The 26,808-nt window shown below is 41.4% G+C and overlaps 1 protein-coding gene across 1 annotated transcript in view; it reads left to right on the top strand.

Moving 5' to 3' along the window:
* Nucleotides 1-26,808, top strand: part of LOC126260822 (hamartin) — a gene marked incomplete in the record, with an annotated part of 282,514 nt that overhangs the window by 205,086 nt on the left and 50,620 nt on the right. The window contains 2 exon segments of the mRNA XM_049958206.1: nt 13,119-13,244; nt 13,325-13,426. Coding sequence (XP_049814163.1) covers nt 13,119-13,244; nt 13,325-13,426 — 228 coding nt within the window.

Raw genomic sequence — 26,808 nt, 5'->3', positions numbered from 1 at the left:
CCCTGTGGCTAAACATGCCTTGGTGCACGGCCAGCACTTCTTGGCACAGTGTTACACCATCCGGGTTATCTGGATACTTCCCACCAACACCAACCTATCTGAACTCCGGAGATGGGAACTTGCTCTTCAATATATCCTCTCTTCCCGTTACCCACCAGGCCTCAATCTCCGCTAATTTCAAGTTGCCGCCACTCATACCTCACCTGTCATTCAACATCATCTTTGCCTCTTCACTTCCGCCTCGACTGACATTTCTGCCCAAACCCTTTGTCTTTAAACATGTCTGCTTGTGTCTGTATATGTGTGGATGGATATGTGCGTGTGTGCGAGTGTATACCTGTCCTTTTTTCCCCCTAAGTTAAGTCTTTCCGCTCCCGGGATTGGAATGACTCCTTACCCTCTCCCTTAAAACCCACATCCTTTCGTCTTTCCCTCTCCTTCCCTCTTTCCTGATGAGGCAACAGTTTGTTGCGAAAGCTTGAATTTTGTGTGTATGTTTGTGTTTGTTTGTGTGTCTGTCGACCTGCCAGCACTTTCATTTGGTAAGTCACATCATCTTTGGTTTTAGATATATATATATTTTTCCTACGTGGAATGTTTCCCATATATATATATATATATATATGATCAAAACAACAATTTTTAAGTGACCTATTAAATGACACTAGTTATTAGAAAAGAATGCCTAAGATTATTACCATATGACATACAAAGGAATATGCCAATATGCCACAAATTACCGGCATTACTCATCATTATTCCCTAAAACCATCATTACTGTTACCTTTGGAGGAGTCTACATCGGCAGAAGATTCAGTTCCTCTTTCCCAATCATCTTCGCCATCATTCCAGGCCACACAGTCTTCACTCCTATGCAGAGTATCTGAAATACAGCATGTCTGGAATGATTTTACAATCATTGGTGCTTCATTGCTTTTCCAAGTAGATGAAACCCAGTGTGCAATAATGTGGGATGCGGCATAAAATATAACTTTCTATTTATATTTCTTGAAAGAATGTTAAATCTTGTTAAATAGATAGAATATATTATAATTGAGATGACTTCTATTGACTGCTATTGACAGTAAATAGTAACTTCTATAAGTTAAGTTACCAGCGTGAGATTTACCTTTTGTAGTCTGTAGCAAAGTTCTGGAAGATGTCATTCATCAGTAAATACATTGTTTTTGGTTTGTATGATGGCTAGCTTTTAACGAACAGGGTAAAACTTTACAAAGAAAAGTATTTTTTCGTATTAGCGTCCAGAAGTGGGGTCGACTAATGATGAAATATGGAATATCTGAGACTCTGGAAATCTAAATACTAAATAATATTGTGAAAACTTTGTTTTTTATACAATAATTCAGGTTATTATTTAGAAAAATTATTTAATTCATTTACAAATTTCATGGCAGACATTTTCTGCAAAGAAAACACAATCAAATTTGCAAACTTATGGCGAAAATTAGTTATTGTTAATAAAGTTTAATATTTCCTGTTTGGAAATTCGAATGCTCATCAGCAGAGCAAATCATTGTGGGAAATAATAATATCGCCGTAATTGCAGTGAATAATACATCGTAAGACAATAATTACAATATTAAGAAACAGAGCTCACTAGAGCTAAAAATGTCTTACAAGATAGAATCTGATAGTTCGAGAGGCTAACCAAAAAGCGCTAGAACAATAGAGAGCGCAAAATCGGTCATGCATCATAATTTATAGTAGTAACAGTGTCGTTAATGCCGCACCGATCCCAGTAAGCTTGGCATTAACACTCAATCAGCATTACACCATCACTGCAGTTAACGCAAAATATATCTTTCCTTTGACATAAATAATCAATTATTTCTACCGAGTCATGGGAGGAGCTATTTCACATCACCTCCCATACTGGTATTTTAAAATTAAATTTGTAATTGAAATTTTAAAATAACATGCCCTAGTATAGATGATTACCAATCTTTTTTGGGTTTACATGTCTTTATTCACTTACACATACAATCCTTCATTGGCTGCTCATTCTTACTGTGTGTCCTCATATTAACTTACCAGTTTTGTTATCGTGATGGGCCCACCCATTTGGCAGAGGGGGAACCGGGAAAAACAAAAGCAGTTTGAGAGAAAAAATAAAAAATATGTCCTCATGAGCTGAGGAACACACATCTCACAAAGATCATTTACATTTTTCATTATGGATTCCATTTTGGTTAAAAAATTATATACTCCAGTAATTTACTTAGTTATTTCAACAACAAAAAAAAAGAAAAACGGTTCTGTGTTACAGTAGTTATAATAGTTACATAATATTTTGTAAGCATAGATGTCATATACAGTGTTATGCTTTCTCAACAAATCTAAATATTTTCCTGTTGCTGTATGATACAATATTCGTAGTTTGGTTAAAGCTGTAAATGCGAGTGAGTTAAATAATTCAGGTATTTTATATCTTATAGACTAATCAGATACACTTCACATAAGGATAGTGAATTGTTATTGCAAAAAGAAAATCTTTATAGTAAATATTTCATTACAATAAAACTGTATAAGATGTTAAATACATTTTTGTACTCGCTAATATCACATTTGAATTTGAAGATAACTTAGGCAAATTTAAATATTTCAGGTATTTCATACATTATTAGAATCAGTGTTACTGTTATACAAGATACTTGTTACAGAAAACTTTTTTGTTTCCCCCCCCCCCCCCCTCCCCCTCCCAAATAAATGCGTTACTGTGTGTTTACTGCATAATTTGCGTTAGGTGTTAGTTTACTTTATAGATAGCTTTTTAGTTAGATGTGGTTTGGTTTTTAGAATGACTCTATATAATGCTAAGCATACTCGATGTCTTCATGGTCTGGTTGATTGCAGTGCTGATACAAGGATTATGAAGCGTAGAATCGTCATCCGGGGACCTACATATGAAGGTACTAAAGATGGGTTTGCACCCCGGATGCTGGATAGGTGGTGATGAATCGGCTACAAATCACCCTCGGCTCCCAGCTGCAACCTTCCTTTCCTTTCCTTTCCTTTCCTTTCCTTTCCTTTCCTTTCCTTTTCCTTTTCCTTCCTTCCTTCCTTCCTTCGGAATGGATCGGAACTCTTGCACTTCCCTGCCTCATGGCCCAGTAAGGAGGGATGGCAGCTCGGTGGCGATGTACATGAAATAGATTAGTGTCCTGCAAGGTATGTCAGGTGGTTAAACAAATCCAGAGTCCTGAACTTTGTCATCCTCGCAGTGCATTTTAAGTTACACGGGGCAAGACAGGTAGCCATTACACAAGGAGCTGCACTACAAGCGGTTCGGCGAATATTGGTTTGTTCTGCGCGTCACTGCGGTAATTGATCAAAAATGGTTCTCTCCACACAGACTGCGGCTGATATGTGAATGCTCATGCCGAAGCAAAATCGTCGACTCAGTGTTCTGATGCACTTACAAAACACAGTGTTTCACAAGTATATTGAAATTGCACTTCCGGTACGGACTCTGTACTATGATCATACTTGTCTTCGGTTCGTCACACTAACGTACATGGTTTAGAAATAAATATCTGGTCTTCACGAAGTCTTTGCTCACTGAAACAATCACTTCACACATTTTACACGTATCAATGTATGGAGAAATGTCACCACACACAACCAGGCATGATTACATTGTTCACAAGTCTAAAACTTTTATAATGCAATACACAGTTGTGATAAACTTTGCCTCATTATAAAGTTCTCAGAGAATCACAACATTTGTCCATAGGAAAATACGCCAGAATGCTTTATGGTGGAAGTCTCAGTTGACACATTCACCATGAATTGTCCCATATAAGTTCCACTGAAAGTTTAGTTAATACAATCCACGTGAAAGTTCCCTGCTGTGCACAAAATGTGCACACACTAAGGAGGTCTCATAGTTAAGTTTCACATTAACAAATGCTGATCATTAGACCAGAATTAACATGAATTTCACACAAGAGGTTTACAAAATTCAGTAATTTACATATTTACACGAGAAAGCATAACTTTACTCACACAAATGAAGTTTCTATTGCTCAGCAAAGAGAGGAAAAAATCTCGCAGCTTTATATCTACTGGTGGAAAGCAAAAATAAAGAAAGGAAAAGTCAATTGGCTATCACGTACACATGTGAAGCATGTATATTCTGATAAGTAAAAAGGAAGTCATTTCCTTTGATTCTCCATAGGGACTTTCCTATGCTAAGGCAAATATAAAACATACTTAGAACTATACATCACCATAAATTGAGAATCTACTTTAAGACTATAGAAAATGAAAATGTTTGTCAGAACCATCAAAACTCTTTAAGTACTTAATAATTGATTTTGAAAGAAAAGCAAAAGATCTATATATTTCTTTCTTTAACAGCTAAGTTTATCTTTATGAAAAACAGACAAGTAATGCCTATGCAAATCTCGTCGAGAAATGGAATAAAATGACTTGGCTTGTTAAATGATTAATCACTTCCCTAAGTAGGAAATATTTCACGCTATTCAAAAAATTGAAACTTAAAAAACTAACTATTGAAAAATAGAATGCATTAGTAACACACAGGTTGTTAGCTATGTACACATCATAAAAATGAATCACATTTCAGTAATACGGTTCACTTCATGAAGTGTAGGCAGTGTTTGTTTTCCTATGTACAACTTATCATTCATAGTACTTTCTCAGGTCCCTATGGTTATATATAACCCTTTAACTTTATTTGTAAATGGCACTTTTAACAAGACATCTCACTTATAATATAGGGTCCAATAAAAAGTCTTTGCCACTTTTTATTCAGTCTATTAAGGTGTGATGACTTATGGTGGTTTTTACTAATACCTTCTCACCTATTTGAAAAGTAACATTTTGCACACACGCGTCGTGGTGTTAATTGCGCTGGGCTGCATGTTTTAGTAAGTTTTGCAAGGCTTCCTTAACTTTTTCATCATGAGCTATTACTGGTAAAGGCTTGATCCAATCTTCTTCCTGTGGTTTGTCAAACATCAGTTCATGTCGCGTGAAATTTGTGGAAGAATGAGGGAGGTGATTGTAAATTTTCTGATATGGTTTCACATGATCTATCCACTTTGTTTGCTGTTGAGGAATTTATGTTCTTATGTATCTATTAAAGTCACAGAAAATTCTTTGTACCAGGTAGAAAGATACTAGTGTGTGATTGATTTCATTTTCTTGCAGGCAAGTTATCAAATAAATTGAAGTGAAATAAGATGCATTGTCGGAAATGATGGTTTCAGGTTTATCGATGTTTGGAATGTAGTCAGTGGCTAATTTTAAACTGATGGTTTTTCAAGTTGCTGCTCTCACAGGATACATTCTCAGATATTTTGTAAAAATATCGTACAATGTTACTAAGTACTTCACACCTCCTCTGCTGGTTGGTAATGTGCCAGTTACATCCAGTGAGATGGTTTGCAGTGATTTGGTAGGCAGAATGGATTGCAAAAACATTCGGTGGCTGTAGTAGTTTGGTTTACACTTTTGACATATTGTACACCTTTTCAACGTGTTGAGAACAATACGATTTAGATTAGGAAAATAACAGTAATCTTATAACTTCCTTGTGCACTTTTCAGAACCATAGTGTCCCCAAACACTGTGAGTATACCAAATTGTCTGTTAGGTGGCTGCTAGGTACACAAATACACCTTTTATCACTGTTTCCCACTACATGATGATACAATATTCCATCCTTTACTGAGTAATGCAAAATTAACACAAAATAATCACAGCAATAATAATTCACGAGAATGAATAAATTAATTTTCCTCGATGCACGTTGATTTATCAGTGCTTGGCCAAGTTGGCCATTTCGGGTTCCCTTTTGCACACGAAAAAAACAATCTTGCATCACTTTTGAAAATTTTGATTTCCCGTAGCACTCCCTACCAAAATTCACTGATTAATACTACTTCTAACTACAATTTGACTTCTAAGCATCAAAGGAAATTTTTTCTGAAGGAACAACAGCTCGTAGTATGAAAAAGAATAAAATTTTCATATTAGATATAGAGAAATTTGGTTTTCACAAAATTGCAAGTTATGTAAATCATGGCCACATGTTGGGCGCCATTAAAATATAACTTTCTATTCATATTTCTTGAAATATGTTGTTGTTGTTGTTGTTGTTGTTGTTGTTGTTGTGGTCTTCAGTCCTGAGACTGGTTTGATGCAGCTCTCCATGCTAATCTATCCTGTGCAAGCTCCTTCACCTCCCAGTACCTACTGCAACCTACATCCTTCTGAATCTGCTTAGCGAATTCATCTCTTGGTCTCCCTCTACGATTTTTACCCTCCACGCTGCCCTCCAATGCTAAATTTGTGAACCCTTGATGCCTCAAAACATGTCCTACCAACCGATCCCTTCTTCTAGTCAAGTTGTGCCACAAACTCCTCTTCTCCCCAGTCCTATTCAATACCTCCTCATTAGTTACGTGATCTACCCATCTAATCTTCAACATTCTTCTGTAGCACCACATTTCGAAAGCTTCTATTCTCTTCTTGTCGAAACTATTTATTGTCCATGTTTCACTTCCATACATGACTACACTCCATACGAATACTTTCAGAAATGACTTCCTGACACTTAAATCTATACTCGATGTTAACAAATTTCTCTTCTTCAGAAACGCTTTCCTTGCCATTGCCGGTCTACAATTTATATACTCTCTACTTCGACCATCATCAGTTATTTTGCTCCCCAAATAGCAAAACTCCTTTACTACTTTAAGTGTCTCATTCCCTAATCTAATTCCCTCAGCATCACCCGACTTAATTCGACTACATTCCATTATCCTCATTTTGCTTTTGTTGATGTTCATCTTATATCCTCCTTTCAAGACACTGTCCATTCCGTTCAGCTGCTCTTCCAAGTCCTTTGCTGTCTCTGACAGCATTACGATGTCATCGGCGAAGCTCAAAGTTTTTATTTCTTCTCCCTGGATTTTAATATCTACTACAAATTTTTCTTTTGCTTCCTTCACTACTTGCTCAATATACAGATTGAATAACATCGGGGAGAGGCTACAACCCTTTCTCACTCCCTTCCCAACTACTGCTTCCCTTTGATGTCCCTCGACTCTTATAACTGCCATCTGGTTTCTGTACAAATTGTAAATAGCCTTTCGCTCCCTGCATTTTACCCCTGCCACCTTTAGAATTTGAAAGAGAGTATTCCAGTCAACATTGTCAAAAGCTTTCTCTAAGTCTACAAATGCTAGAAACGTAGGTTTGCCTTTCCTTAATCTTTCTTCTCAGATAAGTTGCAAGGTCAGTATTGCCTCACGTGTTCGAACATTTCTACGGAATCCAAACTGATCTTCCCAGAGGTTGGCTTCTACCAGTTTTTCCATTCGTCTGTAAATAATTCGCGTTAGTATTTTGCAGCTGTGACTTATTAAACTGATAGTTCGGTAATTTTCACATCTGTCAACACCTGCTTTCTTTGGGATTGGAATTATTATATTCTTGAAGTCTGAGGGTATTTCCCCTGTCTCGTACATCTTGTTCACCAGATGGTAGAGTTTTGTCAAGACTGGCTCTCCCAAGGCCATCAGTAGTTCTAATGGAATGTTGTCTACTCCCGGGGCCTTGTTTCGACTCAGGTCTTTCAGCACTCTGTCATACTCTTCACGCAGTATCATATCTCCCATTTCATCTTCATCTACATCCTCTTCCATTTCCACAATATTGTCCTAAAGTACATCGCCCTTGTATAGACCCTCTATATACTCCTTCCACCTTTCTGCTTTCCCTTCTTTGCTTAGAACTGGGTTTCCATCTGAGCTCTTGATATTCATACAAGTGGCTCTCTTTTCTCCAAAGGTCTCTTTAATTTTCCTGTATGCAGTATCTATCTTACCCCTAGAGAGATAAGCCTCTACATCCTTACATTTGTCCTCTAGCAATCCCTGCTTAGCCATTTTGCACTTCCTGTCGATCTTATTTTTGAGAGGTTTGTATTCCTTTTTGCCTGCTTCATGTATTGCATTTTTCTATTTTCTCCTTTCATCAATTAAATTCAATATTTCTTCTGTTACCCAAGGATTTCTACTAGCCCTCGTCTTTGTACCTACTTGATCCTCTGCTGCCTTCACTACTTCATCCCTCAGAGCTACCCATTCGTCTTCTACTGTATTTCTTTCCCCCATTCCTGTCAATTGTTCCCTTATGCTCTCCCTGAAACTCTGTACAGCCTCTGGTTTGGTCAGTTTATCCATGTCCCATCTTCTTAAATTCCCACCTTTTTGCTATTTCTTCAGTTTTAATCTACAGTTCATAACTGATAGATTGTGGTCAGAGTCCACATCTGGCCCTGGAAATGTCCTACAATTTAAAACCTGGTTCCTAAATCTCTCTCTTACCATTATATAATCTATCTGATACCTTTTAGTATCTCCAGGCTTCTTCCATGTATACAACCTTCTTTTATGATTCTTGAACCAAGTGTTCGCTATGATTAAGTTATGCTCTGTGCAAAATTCTAACAGATGGCTTCCTCTCTCATTTCTTAGCCCCAATCCATATTCACCGACTATGTTTGCTTCTCTCCCTTTTCCTACTGTCGAATTCCAGTCACCCATGACTATTAAATTTTCGTCTCCCTTCACTACCTGAATAATTTCTTTTATTTCATCATACATTTCTTCAGTTTTTTCGTCATGTGCAGAGCTAGTAGGCATATAAACTTGTACTACTGTAGCAGGCATGGGCTTCGTGTCTATCTTGGCCACTATAATACGTTCACTATGCTGTTTGTAGTAGCTTACCCGCACTCCTATTTTTTTATTCATGTTAAGTCTTGTTAAATAGAGAGAATATTTTATAATTGAGATGACTTCTGTTGACAGTAAATAGTAACTTTTATAAGTTAAGTTAGCAACATGATATTTACCTTTTGTAGTTTCTGTAGCAAAGTACTGGAAGAAGTCATTAAATGGTAAATACATCGTTTTTTGTTTGTACGATGACTAGGTTGTGGGAAATAATAATATCGCGGTAATTGTGATGAATAATACGTCGTAAGACAAAAATAATAACTACAATATTAAGGAATAGAGCTCACTAGAGGTAAAAATGTCTGACAAGATAGAATCTGATCATTCGAGAGGCTGAAATAAAAGCGCTAGAAGAATAGTGTGTGCAAAATTGGCCACGCGTCCTAATCTATAGTAGTAACACAGATGTTAATGCCGTGCTGATCACAGTAAGCTTGGCATTAACTCTCAATCAGCCTTACGTGATCCCTACAGTTAATGCAAAATATCTCTTTCCTTCGACATAAATAATTAATCATTTCTACCGAGTCACGGGAGGCGTTATTTCACAAGCACACTTAATTTTGCATTTTGGATTCAGTTCATGGTTTGGTTTGTAAAACCATTTTTTGTACTATTCCTGAATGTAACCTATGAAATTTCTGCCTGTACTGAAGTGAAGGGGTTGTATACAGAGGACATTCCTCCAGGAATAACAATGAAGTTACTGGCTAGACTGTGGGTGTCCTTTACATCGTCTGTGAGATGTCCATGAAACGCATAAAGACAAAGCATTGTTGGTAGTTTAGAAAACTCAGCAGGACAGAGTTCCCATATGTTTCGGAACCAGTCAAGCATTAAAGTTTGCCATCCATCCCTTATCTTGATTTTGAATGATGTTGTCATCAGGAAACAGCTTTTCATTTTTTGGGATCTTGTGGTTTGTTTTCCACTTGAAGACTTAGAAAGGAGGAAGTTTGCACCCATCTGATGTCATTACCAGAATTACAGTTATGTGCTGTTTTTTCGCACACTTCATCAATCTTGTAATTACGCGACATACCAGACTGAATTGGCATCCCATCAGTGTTGTGTATTTGGCGTGTCTAAAAATTATTTTCTTCCTGAAGTGTGATGATGTATCACAGAAATTCTTGAACTTTTTTCACAAAATCTTGGGGAAGCTTTTGGCATACTGTTCTACAGCGTTGCAGAGATAAGCCCATGTAATGATCCATGCCATTCATGGGAGGACAGGCGTCACGCACCTCAAATATTGAACTCAGAGTAAGATGTGTGTGATCGCAATACAGTTTGTAAGCATTGGGCCACATACTGTGGGAAAGTATTACTCAAAAGATGCAGAGTCCACCTGCTGGAGAGCATTTGTAACCTCCATGGTGCAAGGGGGAATGAAAGAGCTCTGGTGACATGGATGATCTCTGGCACCAAGGAAGACGAATATGATGTATATAAGCGATTGTTATTATACAGGGTGATTCAAAAAGAATACCACAACTTTAGGAATTTAAAACTCTGCAACGACAAAAGGCAGAGCTAAGCACTATCTGTCGGCAAATTAAGGGAGCTATAAAGTTTCATTTAGTTGTACATTTGTTCGCTTGATGCGCTGTTGACTAGGCGTCAGCGTCAGTTGATGCTAAGATGGCGACCGCTCAACAGAAAGCTTTTTGTGTTATTGAGTACGGCAGAAGTGAATCGACGACAGTTGTTCAGCGTGCATTTCGAACGAAGTATGGTGTTAAACCTCCTGATAGGTGGTGTATTAAACGTTGGTATAAACAGTTTACAGAGAATGGGTGTTTGTGCAAAGGGAAAAGTTCTGGACGGCCGAGAACGAGTGATGAAAATGTAGCACGCATCCAGCAAGCATTTGTTCGCAGCCCAGGAAAATCGACTCGCAGAGCTAGCAGAGAGCTGCAAATTCCACAATCAACTGTATGGAGAGTCCTACGAAAAAGGTTAGTTATGAAACCTGAACGTCAACTACCCGAGGCGATGGATCGGCCACCAGGCAGCCCGTGACAGAGCATCACTGGCCTCCAAGAAGCCCTGATCTTACCCCCTGCGATTTTTTCTTATGGGGGTATGTTAAGGATATGGTGTTTCGGCCACCTCTCCCAGCCACCATTGATGATTTGAAACGAGAAATAACAGCAGCTATCCAAACTGTTACGCCTGATATGCTACAGAGAGTGTGGAACGAGTTGGAGTATCGGGTTGATATTGCTCGTGTGTCTGGAGGGGGCCATATTGAACATCTCTGAACTTGTTTTTGAGTGAAAAAAAAACCTTTTTAAATACCCTTTGTAATGATGTATAACAGAAGGTTATATTATGTTTCTTTCATTAAATACACATTTTTAAAGTTGTGCTATTCTTTTTGAATCACCCTGTATACTATTTATGGACAGAACATTAATGAGAAGTTTTTGAGACTGTAATATTAGTTGGTTCCCATGTCGTGTGTAACCTTTTGTGAAAGTTTGTCACAATGTACAGAGTTAATTGGAACCAATATATGCTTTATTTAAGGAAAGAAGCAGTGTTTTATTTTATAGGCACTTTGCTTATAGAAATCTGAACGGAAGAGAGAAATTAGATACCAAGGAAGAATTGGGAGCAGCATAGCTGGGTCCTGAGGTAAATCACTAGCACTGGAAAGCTTAATATCTATACCAATCTAATAAGGGCGTGTTAAGGTAGGAGTGTTAGGCATAGCTGCATGGAGTAATAGGTTGCTCATGCAGTCAAAACATCACCACACTAGCTAGCAGTCATCAGCCACTGATGAACATCCACCCGCCAACTTCATAAAGCAATCAACCCATCCGCTGCTAGACTTGAACTCTTGCCTTGTATATTAAGAACTGCAACCACCTCTTTTGCTTTGTACCATATGTTGCCACTAGTTACAGGTTGCCCATCCTCCTTTCACAGACAAATTCCAAAACTTTTACTTCAGTGTCAGGATGTCTTCTTTTGTGAGGGCCAGTGAATTTCTTGCTAATTATGGTAGTTAAAAATAATGCAAATTTCTGTTTCTCCCATAAGCAAATATTACTCTCAGCTGCATTGAACTCTTTTTCACACCCTCCTGTTAAATATTTTTCAGCATAAAGAATTACTTTATTCTTCAATGTAGCATCATACAATGTTCTTCTCTGCTTACCTTTCATTTTGTGACTACCCAATGCAAACACACTGTGCAGTAACAGGCCAACCATAATGTAAAAAAGTTGAGTCATAACAACGCATTGTGACATATGGAAAAATATCTCAATTTCTATGACATTCCCAGATTCAAGGTGTGCTCAAATGTACTGTGACATCGAATGCAGCATATGGTAAAAAAAAAAAAAAAGTTTGACTTAGGTGTACATATGTATGATAATCATTTTTAGGAGGAATTTATTTTTGTGGCTGTCATAAAATGTCTCATGTCTAGCTCTTACTTACATTGTGCTTTGACGCTTCATGACGATGACTAGAGCAATAATAAAAGTTAATCATTGTTCTTATCGATTTATACACACATAAATAAAACTTTTCAAATTCTTGGTGGAATAGAGGTGAAATTAACCGTCTTTTCTCAAACAGTTATTTTATTAACAAAAGTTCATGAATGTGACATAGTGCATCAAGCAGAAATTGTTTATAACAATGTAGTGGTGTAGTGAGGAAGACATTGTTGCAAGTGTCTGTATATTAACTTACGAATTTCTCATATAATTTGCTGATCTGTCCGTTGCATCATACAGCTGAGATCATAAGAGTTGTTCGTGTGAAAATGCAGCATGTATGAAAATGTAAATTGAGTGAATTGTAGAAATATATCTTGCTTGTTTTAGAACTCTCACAGAAAATTTAAATGGAAAGCCAAACATTAACATGCTTGCAGAGCGTACACAGTTCCCAAACAAACCTCGATATACTGGGTTCATGGTTGTCGTGGAAAAACAGAAGTTGGTCAGCTGGTCTATCGTGCTAAACAAGGAAAATGTGTGTTTCTTCTGCATTTCATAAATCTCTCTCTCTCTCTCTCTCTCTCTCTCTCTCTCTCTCTCTCTCTCTCTCACACACACACACACACACACACACACACACACACACACACACACAAATCTCTTAGAGCAAAAGATAATAGATAATAAAGATCAAAAATTTTATTATAACAACTCAATACCCATGTTTTGAAAGAAAAATCATTTTATTGGTTTACATTTAAAGTCCATAATTGGTCTACCACCCCATATGATGGCACTGGTCTTCATGCTCTGAAATGCAACATTGATAATATTGTACTAATTCTATTGTTTACAGAAAGAGCAGCTATCACTCCTGCAGAAGGACAAAGAAAATTTGCGTAATGAGCTTCAAAGTGCGAAGGGTGAAGCAAGTGACAGAGAGCACGCATTACAAGAAGCTGTAAATCACTGGCAGACAAAGGTGAGTCCTAGGGCCTCCCACATATAAATGTCAAAGTTAAGGAATCGTTTGTTCATTGAGACTGATATTCTCTCTTTCAGTATAATGCTGTACAAAAAGAAATCAAAACACTAAAGACTGAAAATGGTTTATTACAAGAAGAACTGAAACAGTCGCGGGAACAAAATGCTGTAGTAGTGAAGGTAGGTTGGTACCAGTTCCATTACAAACTTCTTCATAACATATTGTGTAATGTGTTTGGGCACAAACTATTAGTAAAATATACTACAGTGGTTGTATACAGGGTGTTACAAAAAGGTATGGCCAAACTTTCAGGAAACATTCCTCACACACAAAGAAAGAAAATATGTTATGTGGACATGTGTCCGGAAACGCTTACTTTCCATGTTAGAGCTCATTTTATTACTTCTCTTCGAATCACATTAATCATGGAATGGAAACACACAGCAACAGAATGTAACAGCATGACTTCAAACACTTTGCTACAGGAAATGTTCAAAATGTCCTCCGTTAGCGAGGATACATGCATCCACCCTCCGTCGCATGGAATCCGTGATGCGCTGATGCAGCCCTGGAGAATGGCGTATTGTATCACAGCCGTCCACAATAAGAGCACGAAGAGTCTCTACATTTGGTACCGGGGTTGCGTAGACAAGAGCTTTCAAATGCCCCCATAAATGAAAGTCAAGAGGGTTGAGGTCAGGAGAGCATGGAGGCCATGGAATTGGTCCGCCTCTACCAATCCATCGGTCACCGAATCTGTTGTTGAGAAGCGTACGAACACTTCGACTGAAATGTGCAGGAGCTCCATCGTGCATGAACCAAATGTTGGGTCGTACTTGTAAAGGCACATGTTCTAGCAGCACAGGTAGAGTATCCCGTATGAAATCATGATAACGTGCTCCATGGAGCGTAGGTGGAAGAACATGGGGCCCAATCAAGACATCACCAACAATGCCTGCCCAAACGTTCACAGAAAATCTGTGTTGACGACGTGATTGCACTTTGCGTGCGGATTCTCGTCAGCCCACACATGTTGATTGTGAAAATTTACAATTTGATCACCTTGGAATGAAGCCTCATCCGTAAAGAGAACATTTGCACTGAAATGAGGATTGACACATTGTTGGATGAACCATTCGCAGAAGTGTACCCGTGGAGGCCAATCAGCTGCTGATAGTGCCTGCACACGTTGCACATGGTACGGAAACAACTGGTTCTCCCTTAGCACTCCCCATACAGTGACGTGGTCAACATTACCTTGTACAGCAGCAACCTCTCTGACGCTGACATTAGGGTTATCGTCAACTGCACGAAGAATTGCCTCGTCCATTGCAGGTGTCCTCGTCGTTCTAGGTTTTCACCGAGCGAGGTGGCGCAGTGGTTAGCACACTGGACTCGCATTCGGGAGGACGACGGTTCAATCCCATCTCCGGCCATCCTGATTTAGGTTTTCCGTGATTTCCCTAAATCGCTTCAGGCAAATGCCGGGATGGTTCCTTTGAAAGGGCACGGCCGATTTCCTTCCCCATCCTTCCCTCACCCTAGCTTGCGCTCCATCTCTAATGACCTCGTTGTCGACGGGACGTTAAACACTAATCTCCTCCTCCTCCTCCTCCTCCTCCTCCTCCTCCTAGGTTTTCCCCAGTCGCGAGTCATAGGCTGGAATGTTCCGTGCTCCCTAAGATGCCGATCAATTGCTTCGAACGTCTTCCTGTCGGGACACCTTGGTTCTGGAAATCTGTCTCGATACAAACGTACCCCCCCATGGCTATTGCCCCGTGCTAATCCATACATCAAATGGGCATCTGTCAACTCCGCATTTGTAAACATTGCACTGACTGTAAAACCACGTTAGTGATGAACACTAACCTGTTGATGCTACGTACTGATGTGCTTGATGCTAGTACTGTAGAGCAATGAGTCGCATGTCAACACAAGCACCGAAGTCAACATTACCTTCCTTCAGTTGGGCCAACTGGCGGTGAATCGAGGTAGTACGGTACATACTGACGAAACTAAAATGAGCTCTAACATGGAAATTAAGCGTTTCCGGACACATGTCCACATAACATCTTTTATTTATTTGTGTGTGAGGAATGTTTCCTGAAAGTTTGGCCGTACCTTTTTGTAACACCCTGTATAAAATGCTAATTTCTCAAAACATAAATTGAGCTATATTCAGTTCAAGGTAGAATTTGTCATAGTAGTTGATTTTTCTTTTCCACTACAGGTGGGTCATGATTCTGTGTAAATATATTCTGCATATTTAGCTTATTTTTAATTATACATCCATTGTTTTACAATTGAACTACTAATGTAGAGATCATTGAACTGTTCTTATAATCTGTCTTTCAAATTTTTACTTCCTGGCTTAAATGTGTATATTAGTTAATAGTTTTGCTTTCTTGGTTTTCAGGAGACCAATACCTGTGTGCTCTCCTACCCCGTAACTAGATCCTATCCGTTGTGCATTATTTGAGCAAACCACATTATTTAGAAAGTTCACCATAGAACCAGAATTTTTTTACTATTTAATACCAGTTTTTAAAATGTATATTCTTGTTTCATTATACATTGAACAGTCTATTGCACAATTCATTATTACGGGAATAACATGTAAAATAAGACAAAGGTAACCGCTCACCTTTGTGTCATTTAATATTTGTTGTGGGTATTTTCTCAAGTACATATAGATTTCTAATTCTCCAAGAATGTTCATTGCAAATCTTTCCATATTCTATGCAGAATCTGTAGTGCATTTTCGATCGTATCAGCATTGTGATTTTGAGTTTTCATATGTAGAAAGAAGGTCAATTGATTATATTCACTCTCTCTAACATGTTCTTTATATATCATGTTAACAGTTATTCCTGTTTGGCCAATGTAAAAGCTATTATAGCTGCCACATGTGATTTTATATATTCCTGGCTTATCGTATTTCGATGTTCTAGTGGTGACGGAACGTAATTTTACTGAAAGATTGTTATTGATTCAAAAGTGTAGTTGAATATTTGTGGCTTTAAAAGTGCGTTAATTCCATTGGAGATTCCACCAAGTTAGACTACTGGTACATATCTTATTTTCCGTATCGGTGGCGTTTCTCGGATTAGGCACATCTCACTATGTATTGTGCTCTGCTTTGGTGTTTTACATTTGCAGCATAATTTTGTGGTTATGTTGGGCTCAAAATCAGTTTGTTTAGGCTACATAATAAAGTGTGTTAAGTCCTTTTTGAGTTGCTGGTTTTTCTAACTATTGGTTATTTAATCTATTAATCATGGAATGGAAAATGCTAGTTTATGGGCTATTAAATGACAGGAACTGGCATTTCTAATATTGCCAGAAGTGGTATTCTTTCTATAGATGTCAAATGTGTGGTGATAATCATTTTTGCCATTTGTGAGGTCTAGACGGTTAAGGATATTGTCTTTCTCAATATCCGTAGTGAATTTAATTTTAGGGTGCTGTTGGTTGAGTTTTTGGTATCTGCATGGCTGGATCTACCAACATGAGGGTATCGTCTACATACCTAAAATAGTACAAAGTTTGGTTGAGAGTAGGCCAATCTCAGTTAAAGAATTTCTCTTCCAAAGAACTTAGAAAAATATCAATTAATGTGCATGCTACACTATTACCCATAGTTACTCCATCTACTTCGGTAAAAATTTTGTCAAATTCAAAATAATTTTGTCAAATTCAAAATAATTTTGTGATGGCGCTGTTTCCAAATGATAACACTTTCAAGTGTTTCAGCCATGGATATTTTGCTATCTTTAACAGGTTATATTTTATTATTTATATAGTTACCTGTACTGGCACTTTGGTATATAGATTAGTGACATCAAATGTGAAATACATTTACCATTAGGTAGTATGTGTATGTTTTTTATATCTCTTCCCAGAATATGCAAATTTTGATTGTCTACTTTTTCTTGAAAGTATAAAGATTTGTTATTAGTGTGTTTAGTTTCTTGCTTATCAGATATGATGGGCTATTTATGCAATTAATTATGGGCCAAATTACTGAATCAGTTATTGAAAGCAGTAGTGGGGCAGGCAGAGGTGGGGAGGGGGTAGGGAAGATGGCATGTGAGGCAAGGAAGGGTAGTGGAATACAGTGAGGCAGGACTTTTGACAAATGACTCAGTGGCTGCACAACAAGACAAAAGGAGTTCAGAGGTTAGAGCATAAGTGAGGGAGAGTGTGAAAAGGGAGGGAGGGGAAAAACGCAATGGAAAATGGAAATGAAAAGGAAGACAGTAGAGAGAGTGAAGGAGAGTGGGGTGGGGAGGGGGGAGATAATTAGCACATGCCCATGCATGGTCCAGAGAAACTTGTGCTGGAAAGGGTATCCAAATGGCTACCATAAAGAAGCAGCTATTGATGTCGTTTGTGTTGATGTGTGCAGCATGTTTGGCAGCTGGATGGTAAAGTTTGCAGTTTGCCATAGTTCTCTGGTGGCCATGTAAGCGAGCAGTTAGTTAATCAAGATGCCCATACAGAATGCTGTGCTGTAATTGTAGCATAGCTGATATATCATACGACTGCTTTCACACGTGGTCGTGCTTTCTGTTGTGTAGGAAATGCCTGTGACTGGACTGCAATGGGGTTGTTGTTGTTGTTGTTGTTGTTCTTCTTCTTCTTCTTCTTCTTCTTCTTCGGTATAGTTCTTGCTCCTGATCTGACTGCAAGGAAATGACTGGTGGGGAGCAGGATTGGAATAGGGGTGGATCAGGATATTCCGTAGGTTGGTTGAGTGGCGGGACACTACTGTCCCTGATATGGATACAGTGTCCATCATCTCTGTACTATGAGAGGTTGTCAGAACCATGGTTAAAACCATGGTTGAGCTATCCAAAGTCAGGTAATACTGGGCGACCAGAGTAATAATGGTCAGTGGCCGGTTCACAGGTTTACTGATGTCTGAGGAGGAAATGACACAGGAGATCAGTTTATTGTGCTGGATAGTATATTCTATGTTGGTTAAGATTATCCATATATTTCATCAACTCCTGCTTCCCCCCTGTGGGTCCAGGGGTAAGAATAGGCCTGCAGTATTCCTGCCTGTCCTGAGAGGTGACTAAAAGGAGTCTCCAATGTTTCGACCTTAATGTGATGGTCCCCTAAGGGGTTTGACCTCTACTTTCAAATTTTTCTGTTAGTGCATACCATTTGGGGAAGGACGCCTTAAATGGTGCATCATAAATCCATCTTGCCTTAAGATCTGGCACACTCAATATAGTCGTGGAGTTGGACTTGCACCGAGCTTCCGGCCACTTCGGCTGCAGTGTGTTCCGGGTTGCATACATTCCCTCCATTGTGCGCTTCCATCTTTGCCCTCATGATACAAATGGATATTCGACACCCGAAATCCAGCACGGTAGCCAGTCCGCTGTGGTGGGGTCGTCATGTACCCACCTGGTGGTAGCCTCCTGACTACACAGGGATCACACTGCTGATGCCTAAGCTGCTACCTCCCCTTACCTCCCCACATATGCCAAGGAGTAGTTACCTATCACCCTGGGGCATCGGGACTGCCCGGCAAAGGCCATCCTGCCAGGTGGTCTTTGCTGTGGCTGGGTGGCGCCCGTGGGGAGAGCCCCTGGTCGGAGTGGGTAGCATCAGGGCGGATGACAAGCAATAAAGCATGGCACATCTTCTCTTGCTGGTTGCCAGCCGCCAGCAGTCTCTAAGTGTTCAAGGGCTCACTTAAATGTGCAAAAGTATGACCCCAAATCATTCCCCTCCCTGGCCACACCTTGGGAAGAACGTAGGGCTTCAGAGCGACAGGATCCTTATTCACCACGTTATTTACTTTGCAACAGAACTGATGGGTACTCCTTTCTGGAAACCAAGCCTCTGTTTTTTGTTGAGCACTTGGAAGATAAGTTTGGGGAAGTGACAGTGCTATCGAAAATGCGCAGTGGGTCGGTTTTGATTCAGGCGGCATCCCCAACCCAGTCCCGGGCGTTACTCACCTGTGACAGGCTGGGTCACTCCCCACAAAAGCCTCAATATGGTCCAGGGCTTTATTTTTCATCGCGACCTCCTGTTGCAGTCCAATGATAAGCTACGTGCTAATTTAGAATGGCGGGGTGGTCATTTTGTCCGGCGAGTTTACAGGGGAACAAAAGACAACAGGGTTGCTATCAGTGCCTTCATCGTGGCCTTTGAAGGTGATTGCTTACCTGAAAAGGTCAAGGTGATGGTGTACCGCTGTGACGTCAAACCCTATGTCCCTCCCATTATGCGGTGCTTTACATGTTGGAAATTTGGGCATATGTCCTCCCAGTGCCATTCCAGTGCCACACGTAGAGATTGGGGGCATTTGCTTCACCCGAACACTCCACCTGCGCTTCCTCCCACCTGTGTGAACTGTGGACAACACCACTCCTCCTGCTCCCCGGACTGCCCGGTACTCCAAAAGAAGCGTAAAATAATGGATTACAAGACCCTGGACAGGCTATCTTACCGTGAGGCTAAACTAAAATTTGAAAGGCTACACTCTGTTCCCATGTTCTCTTCTTACACCACTGCCGCGACGGTGTCGCTATCGACGACGCCGTTCCGCCCACCATCTAAGGCTGATCCTGTGGGCCCTCAGGTCCGCCCTTCTTCCTCCCCCCTCCAGTTGGCTGGGGGAAAGGCTTCTTCTGATACTCCCACAGCTTCTACTTTGGGAGCATCGCCCCCCCAAAAAGCCAGGGACACTGGTCCCCTCCTCCCCGCCAGAGAAGCAACAGTCTGCTCCGTCTCCTTTCCTGCGGAAGGGTTCCCTTGGGACTCTACCTTCTTCAGTCCTCCCCAGTAGTCCAGCGGACACCAGCAAGTGGCTGAAAGAGCCACTGGCTGCTGGTCGAAGGGCTTCATGGTCTTTGTCTGTCCCTGAAGCTACTTCTGAGAAGCCCTCCCAGCAAGCCCCTAACTAGCAGTGAGAGGACAAACCTTCAAAGAAAAAGTCTGCTAAGAAACAGGAGCCTCCAGTGCCCCTTATACCAGCACTCCCCCACGGCTCTGCATCTGAGGACGAGGTGGAGATTCTGGCGTCCCCGGAGGACCTGGATCTCGCCGATGCTTCAGATGCAATGGTACTGGATGCCAATACTCAGCAAGTGGCGACAGGTGCTGCTGAGGCCTAATTTGCCTCCTTGGTCACTCCATGCCGTCCCACACTACAGAAAGCGCCATTCTCCAGTGGAACTGCTGCGGTTTTTTCTCCCACCTGGCTGAGTTACGTCAACTCTTAAGCAGTACACCTGCCTTTTGCATTGTCCAACAGGAGACCTGGTTTCACGCTATGCGGACCCCTGCTCTTTGTGGCTACCGGGGGTACTACAAAAACCATCCTGCCAGTGACAGACTGTCAGGTGGCATATGTATTTTCGTCCTTACCTCGGTCTGTAGTGAACCTGTGCCCCTTCAAACACCTTTAGAAGCTGTGGCTGTCAGGGTAAGGACACCACAGGAAATTACCATCTGTAACATCTACCTCCCTCCAGATGGTAAAGCACCACCCCACCTTTTCTCCTTCTGCGTGATTTTAATGCCCATAACCCTTTTTGGGGTGGAGCCAAGGTTAATGGCCGTGGCAAAGTTGTTGAGGACCACCTCACTCTCCTCGACCTTTGCCTCCTAAACACAGGTGCCCCCACACATTTCAGTGTGGCACATGGCACATATTCAGTCATAGATCTATCGGTTTGCAGTCCTGGTCTCCTCCCATCTATCCACTAGAGAGCACATGACAACTTTTGTGGTAGTGACCACTTTCCACTTTTCCTTTTCCTACTGCAGTGTCTCTCATCTCAACGCCTGCCCAGGTGGGTTCTTCCCAAGGCTGACTGGAACACCTTTCATCCGCTACCAACATAGTATATCCATCACATGCTGCCATCAATGAAATGATCCATCTCGTCACTACTACCATCGTCACTGCAGCTGAATCGGCAATCCCTCGATCCTCCAGTTGCCCCCGGCGGAAGTCAGTACCTTGGTGGTCACCTGAAATCGCTGCGGCCATTAGAGACTGTAGGCGGGCCCTCGAACAACATAAGCGCCACCCATCCCTGGAGAACCTTAATGCCTTCAAACTGCTCTGAGCATAGGCTCGCCTCCTCATCAAACAAAAGAAGCAGGAGTGTTGGGAACACTATGTCTCCACCATTGGAACAGGAACCTCCCTCTCTCAAGTTTGGTCCAAGCTCCGCCGACTTTATGACTACCAGAACCAAGCAGGAGTACCTGGCATTTCTACAAATGGAGCTGTATACGCCGATCCTGACGTAATTGCAGAACATCTTCCTGTGTATTATGCTCACATCTCTGCGTCAGAGAATTACCATCCCACCTTTCGTCTCCTCAAACAGAGGGTGGAGCGACACCCCCTCTCTTTTGCTCCACGCCACCCTGAGCCTTACAATGCTCCTTTTCGTGAGTGGGAATTCCTTACTGCCCTTGCTGACTGTCCTGACACATCCCCTGGCCCAGATCACATCCGTTCACAAATGCTGAAATATCTGTCACCGGATTCCCAATGCCGGCTCCTGGCTGTCTTCAACCGCATTTGGAGCAAAGGCAAATTCCCATCGCAATGACGGGAAAATGTCTTCATTCCAGTGCCAAAGCATGGGAAGAACCCAGCAGATGTTGACGGCTATCGCCCCATCAGCCTCACCAATGTCCTGTGCAAGCTGCTGGAATATATGGTGAGCCAGCTGTTGTGCTGGCTCCTCGGGTCTCGGGACCTCCTGGCTCCGTCCCAGGGCGGTTTTCACCAAGGACGCTCCACCATCGACAATTTGATATACTTGGAGTCTGCCATTTGGTCAGCCTTTTCCCGCCGACACCACCTCATCGCCTTCTTTTTCGATCTCACGAAGGGCTACGATACTATTTGGTGACACCACATTCTCGCTACTCTGCATGAATGGGGTCTTCATAGTGCACGCCATACACAAGAGAATGGGGTCCCGCAGAGCTCTGTCCTGATCGTCCCACTCTTTCTAATTGCCGTCAATGGTCTTGCACTAGCAGTAGAATCGTCAGTCTCTCCCCTACTAAATGCTGATGATTTTTGTATTTCTTTCTGCCCCTCTTCCGCTGTAGTAGCTGAACACTCTGCAGGGAGCTATATGGAAGGCGCAGTCATGGGCGCTCAATCACGGCTTCCAGTTTTCAGCCGCCAAAACTTCTGTGATGCACTTCTGTCGCCGTCGCACCGTCCACCCCCATCCTGAACTTTACCTCGATGACCTACTAGACATAGTGGAGACTTACCGCTTTCTGGGACTGGTCTTTGATGCCAGCTTAAGTTGGCTTCCCCATATTCATCAGCTGAAAGACAAGTGCTGGCGATATCTTAATCTACTTTGATACCTGAGCCACACTGACTGAGGTGCTGATTGTCGTACAGTACTGCGGTTGTACCAAGCCATTGTACAGTCCCGTGTGGATTATGGAAGTGTGGTGTATGGTTCAGCCGCCCCTTCTGTACTGAGTATACTAGATCCTGTCCACCACTGTGGAGTTCGCCTCGCTACGGGAGCCTTTCGATCTAGCCCGTGAACAGCCTCCTTGTAGAAGCTGGCGTTCCTCCATTGTTGCTCCGGTGGCAACTATTGCTCACAAACTATACCGCACACATCCATAAATTACCCTCTTCTTTTCCCCAACAAGGCGGCCATCTCCCGCAACAGCGGCCCAGAATTAGGAATCCCTTCACTGTCTGTGTCCAGTCACTTCTTTCTGACCTTGACGCTGCCCCCTACCATCTTTCCCGCAGACTCGCTTCTGTACCCCTCCATGGTCAATACCTTGGCCATAGCCTCGGATGGACCTATTGCTTGGACCCAAAGGCTCAGTCCCATCTGACGTCCTCAGCCAGAATTTTCTTCCTTGTTCTCTCTGTTCTTGGTGAGTTTGGGGGCTCAGACATCATCTATACTGATGGATCGCTGGTTGACTGTATTGTTGGCTTTGCTTACACTCACGTTGACCTTAAAGAACAACGCTCCTTGCTGGTTGGCTGCAGTGTATTCACTGCAGAGCTGGTTGCCATCTATCGCGCTCTCGAACATATCCGCTCCTGCTTTGGTGAGTCCTTTGTCATTTGTAGTGACTCCTTAAGCCCTCGACCAGTGCTTCCCTAGGCATCCTTTGGTACTGTTAATCCAGGAGTCTCTTCATGCCGTCTACAGGAGTGGATGCTCAGTGACCTTCATTTGGACCCCAGGCCATGTTGGGATACCGGGCAATGAACATGTTGACCGCCTGGCCAAACAGGCCACCAGTTAACCATCTCTGAACATTGGCCTTCCGGAGACAGATTTGCAAACAGTCTTCCGACGCAAAGTTTTTGCGATTTGGGACACTGAATAGCGCAACCTGAGCACACCAAATAAAATATGTGCTATCAAGGAGACGATGAATGTTTGGCAGTCATCGGTGCGAGCCACTCGCAGGGAATCATTTGTCCTTTGTCGGCTCTGCATTGGTCATATGTGGCTAACACATGGCTACCTTCTCCGTTGAGAGGACCCACCTCGGTGTCGCTGTGGCTCCCTTCTGACTGTCGTGCACATCTTGCTTGACTGCCCACTTTTAGGTGCTCTATGGCGGGCTTTTAATCTTCCCAGCACCCTACCCTTGGTGTTGGGTGACTATGCCTCAACGGCAGATTTAGTTTTACATTTTATTCATGAAGGGGGTTTTTATCATACCATCTAAGGCCTTCTTTCTGGGGCCTCCACCCTCCCTCCCATTTAAATCTGTCACCCTGTGTTTGCATTCATTCATCTTTGTGTTCGTCTTCTCCCTGCATGTGTTTATCTCGCCTTGCCTTTTGTGGTGAACATTTTAAAGTGTTCCAGAGTGGCTGGCTCATACCCTTTTATTTTGTGATCAGCCAGCCCAGACCATCTGCACTATGGTTTTAATGCCTTTTCTACTTTTCCTTGTGGTGTATGTCTTCCCTGTTTTTTGTTCATGCCATTTGTTTTCCTTTTAAGTGTGGTTCAATATTCCTTTTCCCCCCTTTTACTTTCCCAACCGTACATTGGGAGTTGTTTTACCCTGAGCCTTGTTTGCGTCAGGAAAAAGGGACTGATGACCTTGTAGTTTGGTCCCTTTATCCCTCAAACCAACCAACCAACTCCTGCTTTTCACTGCAGGTGTGGCATCCACAAGTGGCAGCCTCACCACTGACCAGCTTTCTTCTGGTCACTCAGTGTCACCCTGGCCTTGAAAAGCTCAACCACATCCTTCAGCAGGGCTTGGACTCTCTCTGTCATTGTACCCTGAGATGAGGGATATCCTACCCAAAATGCTACTAACATCACCCAAATTAGTGTCCTGCCACCCATCCATCATACAGAATATCCTTTTCCGTCCCTATTACAGTCCAGCAATACTACTAGCACCTGATCAGAAAGAAAATATAATGAGTGTTCTGTATATGTGTGAGGTACGTGTTGTTTCTTTAGTTTTGTGGCTAGCACTGGGAGTACTACGGTATCTTAGGTGCTGCTCAGGTCCAGAAACGAACCTACTAGATGCGTGTTTGGGCTTCGTCACAAATTAGATGCAGAGAACATCATCTGTATCTTTCCCTTTGCACAAACCCACTTGATTACTAGGGAATAGGTCATCGTTTGAAACCAGTACGCTAACTGGGATTTGACCATTCCTTCCAACACTTTGCAGGGACATAACAGTGATATTATTGGTTGGTACAATGCCACCAAATCATGATTCTTCTCTGTTATGAACACAGGTATTATCATGTCTATCTTTAGGAACTCATTGTTGTAATGTTCAGACCACATTTCATTGCAGATATGGAGTAGCTTGTGTTCTTCATATGGCTTTACAGAAGAGCTTCTGTAAAGTTTGGAAGGTAGGAGACGAGGTACTGGCAGAAGTAAAGCTGTGAGTACCGGGCGTGAGTCGTGCTTCGGTAGCTCAGATAGTAGAGCACTTGCCCGCGAAAGGCAAAAGGTCCTGAGTTCGAGTCTCGGTTGGGCACACAGTTTGGAGTAGTCGGAAATTAGATCTTCAAATATCTTCAATTGTGGGAGGCTCACTTATAATCTGACAACATATTTATTCCAGTTGACTTTCCTGATTTTTTTTTTTTCTGTGCAGACTTCCTCTGTGCCAGTAAAGTCCAAACAGTTGGCAGGTAATCAGAACTCAAAGCATTTATATTAACTTAACAGCTGCCCACCATATGAGGCAATGTGAAGCTGAGGACTATTGCTGATCTCGTCTATGACTGTGGGATTATTCTTTTTCAGCAAAAGTGAGGGCCAGCGTTACAGGTCATAGTATTGCGAAACTAACTGCTAAACTTTGCCATGTCATGGGAAACAGTAAGGCATTAACTAGGGATTTGAATGAAGTTCAGGTACTGATAGTAGGGAGCAGGTAACAGCCTTATCAGTGATGTGAGATACAGACCTGGACACACTAAGAGCAGCAGCTGAGTTCAGAAATCTGAGTCACATTGAAGTTTTTCAGTGGCATGATCAGCCTTAGCTTAAAAAAGCTGTACAGAGAGTTATCTGGGAACCAGGAGGGTTGCTGTGTGCTTCAGAGAGAGCTCACACTAGAGATACCCTGGTTATTTCTGTTGTGAGGTGGTAATGCAGGAAGAATCGTAATAGAAAGGGGAGAGAGATCAACAGATTTGTTAGCTGAGAGGAGAAGGGAAGCCACAGTTGCAAATAACAAAATTCCTGTAATTGCTATGTGAAAAAGGCTTATATTTTGTGCTAACCTCTACATTCAAACAGCAAATAATGAAAGAGATTAAAATAACTAAAGTTCCTTGCACTGCTAAAATAGAAAATTTGAGAGTACATTGAGAGACGTAATATTATTTAGAGACTTAATATCATTATTACTTACCTTGACATTCTAGGAAGTCAAAATTTGGTTGATCTTTGCCTCTCTGAACACCGTGTGAGTACAGGAATAGAAATGTCAAATATAAAAGATTATAAATTAGGAGCTTCAAATTGCAGAAGCTGTATGGAAAGACGAGGAGTTGTCTCATATATGAAAAACAGTGACACATTTGGAACTCTAGACAGAAGTAGTTTTGCACAGAACACCACACAGAAACTTTTGCATATGAAGTCATACTGCATACCAGCATAATTATTATTCCTTATAAATAGACACTAGGAAATTTTCAGAAATTCTTAGAAATAATTGATATCCTCCTATGTCACATGTCTGCTAAAATGAGGTAAACTACAGTTTAATCCCATTTGTAAAATTGCAAACCAGAATTGTGCAGGGTTGTAGCATCTTAATAGAACAGCACATTTTTTTAAGTGATGATATATTCAATGAGGTGATCATCCATAAAGTCTTTTATGGCTTGTCAGACCATGATAGCCAATTTACATTCATAGACAACAAGGAAGCTCTAAATTGTGTGTTAGATAAGAACACCATTACGATAGTTAATGACATCACAACAGTCACCTGTAGAAGACCCTGCAAATTATCTCCACTTTTAATTGCTGCTTTCCAACGAAATGGTGTGTGTCACCAT

This window comes from Schistocerca nitens, chromosome 5 (genome assembly GCF_023898315.1).
Source record: "Schistocerca nitens isolate TAMUIC-IGC-003100 chromosome 5, iqSchNite1.1, whole genome shotgun sequence".
Classification (NCBI taxonomy): domain Eukaryota; kingdom Metazoa; phylum Arthropoda; class Insecta; order Orthoptera; family Acrididae; genus Schistocerca; species Schistocerca nitens.
Note: the sequence above shows the minus strand (reverse complement) of the source record. Positions and strands in the feature narration are given on the sequence as shown.